We start from the raw sequence: 13,164 nt of genomic DNA, 5'->3' as shown, positions 1-13,164 counted from the left end.
TCAACAGTAGAGGTGGGGCTGGAACAAAGGTGAAGGGTAAGGAGTGAGTAAAGTAGAAGGGAAGACGTCTGCTGTCTGCTAAGGGGCATGGAGGGCTGGGGTGTGTCAGTCACACAGCTTCCCTGAAAACCAGAGGGAGGTTTCAGAACTCCGCCTTAGGGGCTGGGCTTCTGGCGCCCAGAGCTCCACTCCTCTAACCCCAGGACAGGATATAAAGTCAGCTACTTCCAGAGAAGAGCCAGAGAACAGAGATCATCTCAGGTGCTCTGGGTGAGAAGGGAGCAGGGACCCGCTTGTAGAGGCTGAGGGGGCCGCTTGCCTGTCCAGCTACAAGATGCAGCGGCTCCTGGTCCTGGCAGGGATGGTAGCCACACTCACCCTCGCTCAGCCCTCAGAGGTCACTATTCCAGGTAACAGCCCCTTGAGCACCAAAGAAGATTGGCCCAAGACAAAGGGGAGTGTGGGGGGAGGGGAAACCACTTGGATTTGAGGGAGTCTTGTTGCTCTCTTAGATATTGAGTCCCCCCCCCCTTATCCCTTTGAACAGTATCCCCCAGGTCAGTGGAGACTTCAGTCCTTCAGGATTGCATAGCAGAGGCCAAGGTGCTGGTGGATACTGCCTACAATCGGACCCAAAGGAGGTGAGCCTGGGATTGGAGCTGCGTGGGCCTGGGAGGAATAGACTCCAGCCAGTCATCTTACCTGATCCCCACCCTTGGGCTCTGTGGGTCTACCTGGTGGGCTGGGGTCTACTGTTGTCTGCACCCTTCTCAAACCTCCTCTTCCTCCCTGGGGCAGCATGAAGCAGCGCCTCCGAAGTGGCTCTGCCAGCCCCACAGACCTCCTGGCTTACTTCAAGCAGCCCACAGCAACCACCAGGAGTGTTGTTCAGGCGGCTGACTACATGCATGTGGCCTTGGGCCTTCTGGAGGAGAAGCTGCAGTACCAAGGACACACACCCTTCAATGTCACTGGTACTGTGTTGCCCGTCTGGGGAGTGCAAGCTGGAGACAGGGTGCGCAGCCTGGGGAATGCCGGGAGGATAGATGGTAAAGGAAAGTTAAGCCAGGCTTGGTGGCGCATGTCTTTAATCCCAGCCTTTGGGAGGCAGAGGAAGGAGGATCGCCTTGAGTTCAAGGCCACCCTGAGTGAATTCCAGGTCAGCCTGGGGTTGGGGTGAGATCTGACCTCAACTCCCCTCCCCACCCCAAAAAAAAGCAAAGAAATGCTAAAGGGATGGAACATGCCAGCCCAGAAAAGGAGCTAAGACCTGGACTCAGATCGCTGACCACATGCCCGCCCCCCGCAGATGCACTCACAGAAACCCAGTCACATCTGCTGTCCTGGGCCAGTGGCTGTGTTCTCCAGGACCAGGCTGAGAAATGCGGCAACAAGTACCGCACCATCACAGGGCGATGCAACAACAAGTGGGTACCAGGGGCCTCTCTCTTCCCTCACCTTCCTCCCTCAGTCTCCAAACCCTGCTAATGTTCACCCATTCACTGCCACAGGAAGAGACCCTGGCTGGGGGCCTCCAACCAGGCCCTGGCCCGCTGGCTGCCAGCTGAGTATGAGGACCAGCGGTCACTCCCCTTTGGCTGGACTCCCAGCAAGAAGCGCAATGGCTTCCTCCTCCCTCTTGTGAGTGGGTAGAGGGGCTGGAGGGTGCTTGATCTCTTTTAAATACAGACAGTGAAACACAGCCCAGAGCCAGCCAGATAGGACTCGAATCCAGGCTCTTCCACTCACCTGCTGGGTAACTTTGGGTAGAAAAGATCACTGTCTGACTCTTAGTTTTTCACCTATATAATGGCAGAAAAGGCTGCCTCATCGAGCTAGTGTGACTGGTAAGCAAAGTGTGTGATACAAGCAGTGGAATGAACCGTGATCTCTTAATGCTAGCTAAGATTGAGGTTGTCTTGCTTTCCTGAAAGAGTGAATCTCAAAGTATCTTTTGGGGTGCTGAGGTGAGGACTGGAGTTTGGGTCCCCTGCACCCCTGTAAATGCTCAATAGGCTTGATGGCCACTGTCATCCCAGTGTGGAAGGCAGAGACAGGGGTGTACCTGGAGCGAGCTAGCTAGTCAGACTAGTTGGGTGGGTGAGCTCTGGGATCAAGTGAGTGCCCTCTCTCAGTAAAATAAAGGGCAAAGCAATTGAGGAAGACACTTGCCATCAACCTCTCATCTCCACATTTAAACACATGTGCATGTATACTCAGACACATATGTGCCCAATGTAAATACACACAGATCACGTGTGCATGCACAGGCACACACACTCACACATACAGTGATCAAAGGATTTTTATGTTTTGTTTTGGTTTGGTTGAGACAACATCTTACTCTTCTCCAGACAGGCCTGGAGCTCACTATGTAACACATGTTGGCCTCAGATTTACAGCAATTCTCCTGCCTCAGCTTCCCAGGGTTGGGATTGAAGGTGTGAGCCACCATACTCAGTTCAAAGTAGCTTGCAGCAAACTATAAAGAGCTATATACCTCAGTCTCTTAATCAGGCTGAATCTATTGTACTATGCTATTTCACATTTAGCAATTTTCTTTTGACATGTCAATGTAACAAGTATCTATTTTCCCATTAATATGTTACTTTTTCTTCTATTGAGTTATCAAACCAGCTCTCTATTTATTATCTACCACTTGCAATCAATCATTCCCTGTATCTGAGAGTCAGTTCTATCACCTGTCAATCTATACACTGATCTAGCAATTTTATCTCTTCACCTTTCTAGAAGAGCTGCGGGTCTGAGCCAGCTGATCACTTCTCCTCTCTCTATCTTGCTATGTAGCTCAGATTGGCCTGGAATGTGCTACCTAACCCAGGCTGGCCTCAAACTCACAATCCTCATGCCTTAGTATCCTGAGTGCTGGGATTACAAGAACATGCCTTCATGTCTGGCCTTCTTTTTGCTGCTGGAAATTTCAGGCCAGGTTACAGGCCATTCTGAGAATGACAGCCACCATAAGAGGGGACTGCATTTATAGGACAAAGGAAGAAAGGGCAGGAGGGGGGAAGAGGGCCAAAGAGAAGAGAATGTCACTTTTAGCAGGAGACTGGTGTCCATCCCCCCAGCCCCGAGTCCTGTACTGGTCCCCAGCACCTCACATGGTTCATAAGCCCAGGACTGTATTGGCTGCATTGACAGGTCCGGGCTGTCTCCAATCAGATCGTGCGCTTCCCCAGCAACAGGCTGGCTTTGGACAGAGGCCGGGCCCTCATGTTCATGCAGTGGGGCCAGTTCATCGACCATGACCTGGACTTCTCCCCGGAGTCCCCAGCCAGAGTGGCCTTCACAGTGGGTGTGGACTGTGAGAAGACTTGTGCCCAGCTGCCCCCCTGTTTCCCTATCAAGGTACCTTCAGTCAACCTGTTGGGCCTCTGGGGTAGCCTGTACCTCAGGAAGAAGACTGTAGTGGAAGATGGAGGCCCCATGCAGAGATCAAAAAACAGATTATTCTGCACGTGGTTGAGAGGTTGGAGGTGGGACAGTTGGCCAGAGGCTTAGTTGGAGCTTCCTGGAGAGGAGGCATCAGAGACAGACCTTGACTCGTAGGTTTAAGTGCAAAAGGGGAATCCTCTGGGCCTTTCCTTTTAGAAGCCTCAAGGTCCCAGCTCTTACCTTCCTCTCCTCGGTGTGGTCCAAGGGCCCTGAAGCTCTTGCCAACTCCTGAGGTAGAGCTGTGCATGGGGTCATAGCCTCCAGGCTGGAAGGCAAGGATGGTGTGAGGCACTAGGTAAGAAAAAAGACTGAATGCACGGAGCAGAGTCTTGGCTGAGGACAAAGCGGGGGGAGGGGGAACGACATATGTGCATATGCCTGCATAGTTGCAATAGGTAGGGCAGCACTCATCACATGCAATGGCCACCTCCAGCCCCCCCCCCCCCCATTGCCATCTTATTCCTTCCTTCAGCCCTGGTGCAGAGTACTTCCTTGGTGGAATTTTCCAGGTCTTCTTAGTACCCCATTAACATTTTGGCTTTTATAGCACGTGCAACAAATGCCCCTCCTTTTAGTGTTACTGAACTTGTATGAGTGTGTGTGTGTGTGTGTGTGTGAGTGTGTGTGTGTGTGTGTCCATTTTTCTTGTGCTGTTACTTTCCTGCATCCTACAGTGCGTTCTTTGACCTTCATAGTCTTCAAAGCACTCAGCAAAGAAGTTCAGTCTTTACAATGAACAGAATTAAAGGAACGCAGGCCTAAATGTCACAACTAAATTCTAAGTCCATGTCTTCCACCAATAAGTTCTCACTCCTCTTAGACGCCCAATCCTTCAGTTCACTGACTATATTGAAAGCCTTTTCCAGGCCTGGGGATGCATCTCAGGATCTCAGGGGTAGAGAACTTTGACCTAGAATGCACAGAACCCTGGGTTTGAGCCTGGGTGATTGCTGGAGGGCTTCCTGGAAGAGAGCACTTTTGAGTAAGGTTTTTTTTTTTAATTATTATTTAATTAAATAAATTTATTTATTTGAGAGAGAATGGGCATGCCAGGGACTCTAGCCACTGCAAATGAACTCCAGAAGCATGTGCCACCTTGTGCTTATGTGGCTTATGTGGGTACTGCGGAATCCAATCTGGATCCTTGGGCTTTGCAGATGAAAGTCTAAACGGCTAAGCCATCTTTGAGTAAGGTATTTTTTTTTTTCTTTTCTTTCTTTGGTAGGAGAGGAGGAGCTAGTGCCCAACATAAGTGAGCCTGCTATTGAGGCGCCCCAGACTCACCGACTGTTCTTCCGCCTCAGATACCTCCCAGTGACCCCCGCATCAAGAACCAGAGTGACTGCATCCCCTTCTTCCGCTCGGCGCCCGCCTGCCCCCAAAACAGGAACAGGGTCCGCGACCAGATCAACGCGCTCACCTCCTTCGTGGACGCCAGCATGGTGTACGGCAGCGAAGTGTCCCTCGCCCTGCGGCTCCGCAACCGCACCAACCACCTGGGACTGCTGGCCACCAACCAGCGCTTCCACGACCACGGCCGGGCCCTGCTGCCCTTCGACAACCTGAGAGATGACCCCTGTCTCCTCACCAACCGCTCGGCGCGCATCCCCTGCTTCCTGGCAGGTCAGCCTGGGGGCGGGGGGAGGGGGGCCGTGTGGTGAGGGGGCATGGTTTGGGGCCTCAACATGAGGTGCACTGCAGGTACAGGTCTGGGCATAGTCCTGGGGGGACCTGTGTGTGGCTAGCGCCTCTGGATGGACTAGCTTCATTGTGGGTTCCCTTTGTAAGGATTGTACACCTGCGTGTCCGTCAAGGGCAGTGCATACCTCCAAGAAAAGGGCTGGGCGAGGATCCAGCAGGTGACTGAACTTGCTTTCCTGGCCTGCCCTCAGGAGCAGGTCTGGGGGCAGGAATGGACCCTGCCCAATTTTTCTTCCCTTTCTCTCTCCCCTTGGTTACCTGGGGAGAGCAGCCTGACACCAACTCCAAAGATGGGCAAAGGTACCACCCTTGTAAAGAGCATAAGATAGGATAGATGCAGACAGGTGCTATGCAGTCCCAAGATCAAGGTTCCCAGAGCCATCCAGACCCCCCCACCACCATTAGGTGGTCTGGTCTTTTTTTTTTTCCCTAAATTTTTGTTTTATTTTTATTTATTTGAGAGAGAGAGAGAATGAGAATGGGTGCACCAGGACCCGCAGCTACTGCAAACGAACTACAGATGCATGCGCCACCTTGTGCATCTGGCTCACATGGGTCCTGGGGAATCGAGCCTCGAACCGGCGTCCTTAGGCTTCACAGGCAAGCGCTTAACTGCTAAGCCATCTCTGCAGCCCATCTGGTCTTCTCATAGAGTAGAATCACGGAGTGAAGATTTCTCTGTCTTGAGACCAGCAACTCCCACCTAGGCCTTGCCTGCTCCGTCCACTTAGAGACCCAAGATCCCACTCTGTCCGTCCTCCCCCCCGCTGGGCTGTGGTCCTGGAGAGGACAGCGGGCGAGGGAGCAGCCTCATGGCACAACCCAGGCGATGGAAACAGTGAGGATGGAGCTTGTGCCACTCTATCTCTCACACAAAGACCCTTTGTCCGGGAAGGTCTGTGACAAGCTTGAATTTGGGGTTTTCCAAGGTGACTCCCGGTCAAGTGAAACCCCCAAACTGGCAGCCATGCACACCCTATTTATGCGAGAACACAACCGGCTGGCCACTGAGCTGAGACGCCTGAATCCCCGCTGGAGTGGAGACAAGTTGTACCACGAGGCCAGGAAGATTGTCGGGGCCATGGTCCAGGTAGGGAGCCCAGGTGCCCGCGTGAGGCGCCATCTGAGGGAGAAGCTCCCATCTTCCTTAAGGCGTGATTGGGAATATGTGCCTCAAGGCAGCTGTGTCTGGGTGGTTAGGGGTGCACCTCTCTCTATCACTGATTTTGTTGTTGTTTGGTTTGGTTTTTCGAGGTAGGGTCTCACTCTAGTCCAGGCTAAGCTGGAATGCACTATGTAGCCTCAGGGTGGCCTTGAACTCTCAGTGATCCTCCCACCTCTGCCTCCTGAGTGCTGCATGCACCAGCATGCCCGGCAATTTTATTTTATTATTTATTTATTTATTTTGGTTTTACGAGGTAGGGTTTCACTCTAGTCCAGGCTGACCTAGAATTCACTACATAGTCTCAGGGTAGACTTGAACTCACGGTGATTCTCCCTACCTCTGCCTCCCCAAGTGCTGGGATTAAAGGTGTGTGCCATCCACCTGGCTTTTTCTATCCCTGATTTTGTCACTAACTGTGACCTGGTCCATGACGGTCTCTCTGGACCTCAGTATTTCGTCCATCAACAGCTTTGCCACATGTGCCATGCTGGACAATGTCTGAGCAGCCATTTGAAAAGCAGGAGTCTGTGTAAAGGAAAGCAAGGCGCGTGGCACTCAGGCGTGGCTCCTTCCCTGCCCTTTCTTTCAGATCATCACCTACCGAGACTTCCTGCCCCTGGTTCTGGGGAAGGCCCGGGCCAGAAGAACCTTGGGACCCTACAGGGGCTACTGCTCCAAGGTGGACCCACGTGTGGCCAATGTCTTCACCCTGGCCTTCCGCTTTGGTCACACCATGCTGCAGCCTTTCATGTTCCGCTTGGACGGCCAGTACCGGGCCTCAGCACCCAACTCCCAAGTTCCACTTAGCTCCGCCTTCTTTGCCAGCTGGCGAATTGTATATGAAGGTGACCGGTTTCCCAGAGGCAAAGGGAGTGAGGGCTCAAGCACCCCTTTCAGAGTGTGGCCCTGGCTGCCACATGGGCCTTTGTGAATTGCCTCCCCAGACAATGGAAAGAAAACAGAACCAGCAAGATTCTCCAGCATAAAGGACATAAAAAAAGGACACTTTATGACCCCCCTCATCTGTTTCCCCTCTCCTTCCTTCCTTTCTTTCAGGGCCTTGTGCATGCATTAATTTTAAGACTAAGTAGCCCAGGCAAGCCTTGAACTTGTGATTCTCCTGCCTCAGCCTCTTAAGTAGCTGAAATTATTGGCCTGCATCACCAGGGATGGGTGGCATTTCTAACAAGATTGAGACTGATGTCAGAGCAGGGTATTGTAGACCAAGGGGCCCCTCTCCCACTCCTATAAGAGGTAGGGTGCCTCCTTGCCCAAGCTCCAGCCCCCTCGTGTTCTGACAGACACTAGAGAATACAAATGACCCGCTAGTCCTGCCCTGAGCTAGCTTGGCATCACAGTTAAGGAACTTCTCAGAGGTTGGTTTTACCAGTGCTCTTCTCTTCCTCGCCACCAGGTGGCATCGACCCCATTCTGCGGGGCCTCATGGCCACCCCAGCCAAGCTGAACCGGCAAGATTCCATGCTGGTGGATGAGCTCCGGGACCGGCTGTTTCGACAAGTGAGGAGGATCGGGCTTGACCTGGCCGCTCTCAACATGCAGCGCAGCCGCGACCACGGCCTTCCAGGTGAGGGGAGCCTGACCCCCCCCCTCCCAGGCCTGCTCAAGCTGAGGTGATGCTGGGGGGAAAGACCCGGAGCCTCCTTTCTGCCAGGGACATGAGCAGTAGTTAAAGAGCAAGCAAGGTCTCCTAGGAACCTCAGCTGCCTTCCCCTAGGTCTTCCCCTCAGCCTCAGCGTCACCAGAGGACCAGGGCATGGGCATGGGAGCTAATGGGACATCACGACTGTCAAGCAGAGAAAAGCAATAGATTTAAAAAGCAGGAAGTCCCACACCCCATCCCTCTGGCAAGTTCAAGGAAGAAGGCTACTATTTCCAGGGCTGTAGAAATGAGTAACAGTACTCCTTGCTCTAAGGAAGGGAGACTGCAAAGAGCCTTAGAGGTGGGGATCCAGGGAGACAATGCTAAGGCTGCATGAGGCTGTTGGTGAAGGCACAAAAGACCTTATTTCAGGAAAGAAAGAGTACGCACCTTTGGGCACAATTCATTGCATTCTTCCAGTAACCTTAAGAAAGTATTATTGGGCTGGAGAGATGGCTTAGCGGTTAAGGCGCATGCCTACAAAGCCTAAGGACCCTGATTCGATTCTCGAGGCCCCACTAAGCCGCATGCACATGGTGGCACATGCGTCTGGAGTTCATTTGCAGTGGCTAGAGGCCCTGGCACACCCATTCTCTCTCTTTCTCAGTCTCTCTCTCTCTCTCTGTCTGTCTCTAATAAATAAATAAGTAAGGGCTGGAGAGATGGCTTAGCGGTTAAGCGCTTGCCTGTGAAGCCTAAGGACCCCGGTTTGAGGCTCGGTTCCCCAGGTCCCATGTTAGCCAGATGCACAAGGGGGCGCACGCGTCTGGAGTTCGTTTGCAGAGGCTGGAAGCCCTGGCGCGCCCATTCTCTCTCTCTCCCTCTATCTGTCTTTCTCTCTGTGTCTGTCACTCTCAAATAAATAAATAAAAATTAAAAAAAAATAAGTAAATACATGTTTTTAAATCTTTAAAAAAAAAAAAAAGAAACTATTATAGCCACTTTGTAGATTGGAAAATAAGGTTAGGGCAGCAAGTCATTTGCCAAGATCCCAAAAGAATGAAGTAGTAAAAAAAATCTGAATTCAAAACATCTCCCTTCTTGTTCAGCTCCATTCAACACCATTAGGCAAAGGTTTCAGCCCTGCCTTGCCCCCTTCCTTCTTGCCCAAGTCCCGTCTTCACTCTTGTATAAAGATCTTCACTCTTGTATAAAGGAGACAGGGGACTTCCCACTGTTTCCTCTGCTTAATACAGCACTTCCCAGACACATAGCAGGCATTCAGAATTCAGAATTTTTGTTTGTTTGTTTTTGAGGTAGGGTATCACTGTAGCCCATACTGACTTGGAATTCATTATGTAGTTTCAGGATGGCCTCAAACTCATGGCAATCTCTCCTACCTCTGCCACCCTTGAGCACTGGGACTAAAGGTGTAGACCACCATGGCCAGCCAGAATTCAGAATTTCTTTCCTTCTTAAACTTGGGTGCACCTGACAGCTAAGGAGTTGTGAGCACCCCTGCTGGAAAACTAAGATTGCCACCTACCCAAATTGCCACACAGTAACTTTCCATTCCTGCAAACACATTCCCTCCAGACCTATGTCTTGGATACTGGCTCTTGCAGTCTCCTCTAATCTCTTCTCAAGTCCAACAGTAGATTTTGGAGCTGGGAAATCTGTTTTAAACTTCACTTAACGCTGAAATGAAAGCCAGGTGTAGTGGCGCATGCCTTTAATCCCAGCACTCGGGAGGCAGAGGTAGGAGGGTCAGCATGAGTTCAAGGCCACCCCGAGACTACATAGTGAAGTCCAGGTCAACCTTGGCTAGAGGGAGACCCTACTTTGGAAAAAAAAAAAAAAGGTACTGAAATGACCTTGGTCAAGTCATGACAAGTCAAATTTAAATATACTAGATATAATAACTACCACAAAAGCACACAACAGTGCTCCATAAGGATGAAGCATTGTCCTTTGCTAGCTTGAGGCAGCGTTTGTGAGGCGTAGTTCAACAGATACGATACAGGGCTGGTGTTTCTTCAAGTTCTGGCAAAATTGTCTTTGACCTTGCTCATAGTGTATCACATGCCTTGGTCCTTCTGTCGGCTGTTCATAGCCAAGAAATCAGCATGGTGTTTCTGAGATGTCTTTTTAAATATTTTATTTTTATTTATTTATTGGAGAGAGAGAGAGCCACTGCAAAAGAGCTCCAAACACATGTACATGTGCCATCATGGTTTTATGTGGGTTCTGGGGAATCGAACCTGGGTCCTCAGGCTTCACAGGCAAGTGCCTTAACCACTAAGCCATCTCTCCAGCCCTGAGATGTCTTTTTAAAAACAGTTCTGTTGATATATAATTAACATACCATAAAATTCATCCATGTGAATTAATTTCAATATATTTAGAGCTGTAGCCTCCCATGAGCGCTATCTTTTGTGTTTGTCTGTTTGTCCATTCTGGATCTCTCTTAAGATGTTGTCATGCAGTATGTGGTCCTGTTGAGATGAATTTTGTCCATGCCCTCTGTTTTTTGGTTGATTTATTCATGTATCACTCTCTCCTTCAATCACTTCTTTTGTATGTGTGTGTGTGTGTCATGAGTGTGTGTATGCATGTTGGTATGTGTGTGTGTAGAGTCCAGAGACTGACTCCCATTTTATTCTTTTTAGACAGGGTTTTTTGCTAAACCCAGAGCTCACTGATGTAGCTAAAATAGCTAGTGGGTGACTCCCAGAGACCCCTATCTCTGCCTCACCAGAGATCTCTGCTGGGATTACAGATGGGTGCCATGCCTGGCTTTTTATGTGGGTGCTGGGGATCTGAACTCAGCTCCTCATATCTATACAGAAACCACTTTACTCATGGAGCCATTTCCCCAGCCCGCTCATTCACTCATTCTTCAAATGTGATTTTTAAATACCTTTTTTTAAAAAAAATTATCTTTATTTATTTGAGAGAGAGAGAGAGAACAAGAGAGAGAATGGACACACAAGGGCCTCTAGCCACTGCAAAAAACTCCAGATGCATGTGCCAACTTTGTGCATCTGGCTTACATGGGTCCTAGAAAATTGAACCTGGGTCCTTAGGCTTTGCAGGCAGGCACCTTAACTGTTCATCCACCTCTCCAGCCCAAACGTAATTTTTTTTAAAAAACTTCTACTTAAAGATTTTTTTTTTTAATTTGAGAGAGTGAGAGAATGAGAATGGGCACACCAGGGCCTTTAGCCACTGCAAACGAACTCCAGATACATGTGCCACCTTGTGCATCTGGCTTATGTGGGTCCTGGGGAATTGAACCTGGGTCCTTTGGCTTTGCAGGCAAGCTCCTTAACTGCTAAACAGTCTCTCCAGTCCCCAAATGTGATTTTTTAAATGTTCTTAATACTGCGCCTATCAAATGCAAATGAGTCCAATGGTATCATTAAATGTCATATTTGTGGTTGTGGGTTTTGGTTACAGCTGCATAGATAGATAGATAGATAGATAGATAGATAGATAGATAGATAGATGATAGATAGATAGATGGATGGACTCTCCCTAGTCTGATGTGCACAAAACAAGGTTGTGGGCTTGAAGTTGAGATGAGAGGACCATGATGTGGTGTTTGGGCCAGTAGCAGTCTTCTTGTTCATCCAGTAGGGACCACATCACGTTCTCTGGAGGACTTGCGGGAGTGGAAGCTAATGGGAGACTCACTGACTGCAGCTGCTTCCCCTTCCCCGCCCCTCCGCAGGGTACAATGCCTGGAGGCGCTTCTGCGGGCTCTCCCAGCCCCGGAACTTGGCTCAGCTCAGCCAGGTGCTAAAGAACCAGGATCTGGCGAGGAAGTTCCTGAATCTGTATGGGACCCCAGATAACATTGACATCTGGGTTGGGGCCATTGCAGAGCCTCTTCTACCAGGGGCCCGAGTGGGGGCGCTTCTAGCCTGTCTCTTTGAGAACCAGTTCAGAAGAGCCCGAGATGGAGACAGGTAAGCGCTGCCATCATAAAAGATACCAGCAGCAGAGGACACGGCAGAAGGACACTAACTAGCATTGCATGACTGACCAATGAGGAGAACATTTCATTTTTGTTTATTTATTTGGGAGAGGGAAAGAGGCAGAGAGAGAATGAATGAGCGCACCAAGGCCTCCAGCCACTGCAAACAAACTCCAGATGCATGCGCCACCTTGTGCATCTGGCTTACGTGGGTCCTGGGGAATCGAACCGAGGTCCTTTGGCTTTGCAGGCAAGTGCCTCAACTGCTAAGCCATCTCTTCAGCCTGGGAAAGCATTTTTTAAAGTTTCATTTCTCCCATGATCACAGGACCTAAGACTGGAAGTGGGTCTGAGGGGCGGTACAAGATGCTGCCCTAAGCAAGGGTAATGCTGCCTCAGCTGGTCTTAGCCCAAACAGAGACTTCTCAGCTCATTGTTCTGGGCTGGCAGATCCTTCGCAGAGGATGGGAGCAGAGGGACTACGTCTGCTTTCTCTCTAGTAAACTTGTGCTTTAAGACCTGACTACTTGGATGTAGCATTTCCCTGGTTGAAAACTATCACTTGGTTCAAAGACACTGAATGACTGTGTGCTCCCTTCCAGGCAATATATTTAACTACCGGCCCCATTTCTTCATTCATAAAACTTGCTGGAGGTTTGTGGGACTTGGATGAGTCTGGCCCATGGCAGGTGCTCAGTGGAAGGTAGTCCCTCCTCAACCTTCTGCTTCTCTTGACCATCTGACAGGTTCTGGTGGCAGAAACGGGGTGTTTTCACCAAGAGACAACGTAGAGCCCTGAGCCGGATTTCTCTGTCTCGAATCGTGTGTGACAATACGGGCATCACCACTGTTTCCAGGGACATTTTTAGGGCCAACACCCACCCCCAGGGCTTTGTGAGCTGTGGCTGTGTTCCCAAGTTGGACCTGTCAGCCTGGCGAGGCAGGTGAAGCTTCAGCAGGTAAGGGGGACCTGGCTGGGGCTGAGCTCCTCACGTGCCCTCCTGGATACATGACTGAGACAACAGAATTTATCTCTGGGGACATGGTACTCTTCTTCCCTAGGATCTTCCTGGTATGCTGGCTTTGGGGCTGAGAGTCAGTCCCAAGGCCTAGGACTTTTGGGGACAACTAGGAGTGTGCAACTGCCCTCAGTTTGATCACTAGTAACCTTAAAAAGCAGTCTCTTCTCTGGAGGTCCAGCAAACCCCTCACTTACCCATTGCATAAGTTACTTTCTTCTTGCTGAGGCCAAATGCTCAA

At 50.3% G+C, this 13,164-nt stretch overlaps 1 protein-coding gene across 1 annotated transcript; it reads left to right on the top strand.

Moving 5' to 3' along the window:
• The first annotated feature begins 334 nt into the window (after window positions 1-334).
• Window positions 335-12,852, top strand: Epx (eosinophil peroxidase). Its single transcript, XM_004669966.2, has 12 exons — window positions 335-410; window positions 548-641; window positions 799-974; window positions 1,310-1,427; window positions 1,512-1,641; window positions 3,166-3,372; window positions 4,764-5,082; window positions 6,090-6,250; window positions 6,915-7,170; window positions 7,740-7,910; window positions 11,659-11,896; window positions 12,651-12,852. Exons 1-12 carry the CDS (start codon window positions 335-337, stop codon window positions 12,850-12,852), a joined length of 2,148 nt encoding a protein of 715 aa, XP_004670023.2.
• Window positions 12,853-13,164: the final 312 nt, after the last annotated feature.

Source organism: Jaculus jaculus, chromosome 9 (assembly GCF_020740685.1).
Source record: "Jaculus jaculus isolate mJacJac1 chromosome 9, mJacJac1.mat.Y.cur, whole genome shotgun sequence".
NCBI classification, from domain to species: Eukaryota; Metazoa; Chordata; class Mammalia; order Rodentia; family Dipodidae; genus Jaculus; species Jaculus jaculus.
This window is presented reverse-complemented; position numbering and strand designations above follow the sequence as displayed.

Excerpts from the sequence above, each read along its gene's own strand:
- Epx (XM_004669966.2), top strand. The coding sequence starts at position 335 with ATGCAGCGGCTCCTGGTCCTGGCAGGGATGGTAGCCACACTCACCCTC. Across the intron at positions 7,171-7,739 it reads CTGGCGAATTGTATATGAAG|GTGGCATCGACCCCATTCTG; the intron begins GTGACCGGTTTC and ends CCTCGCCACCAG. Across the intron at positions 7,911-11,658 it reads CCGCGACCACGGCCTTCCAG|GGTACAATGCCTGGAGGCGC; the intron begins GTGAGGGGAGCC and ends GCCCCTCCGCAG.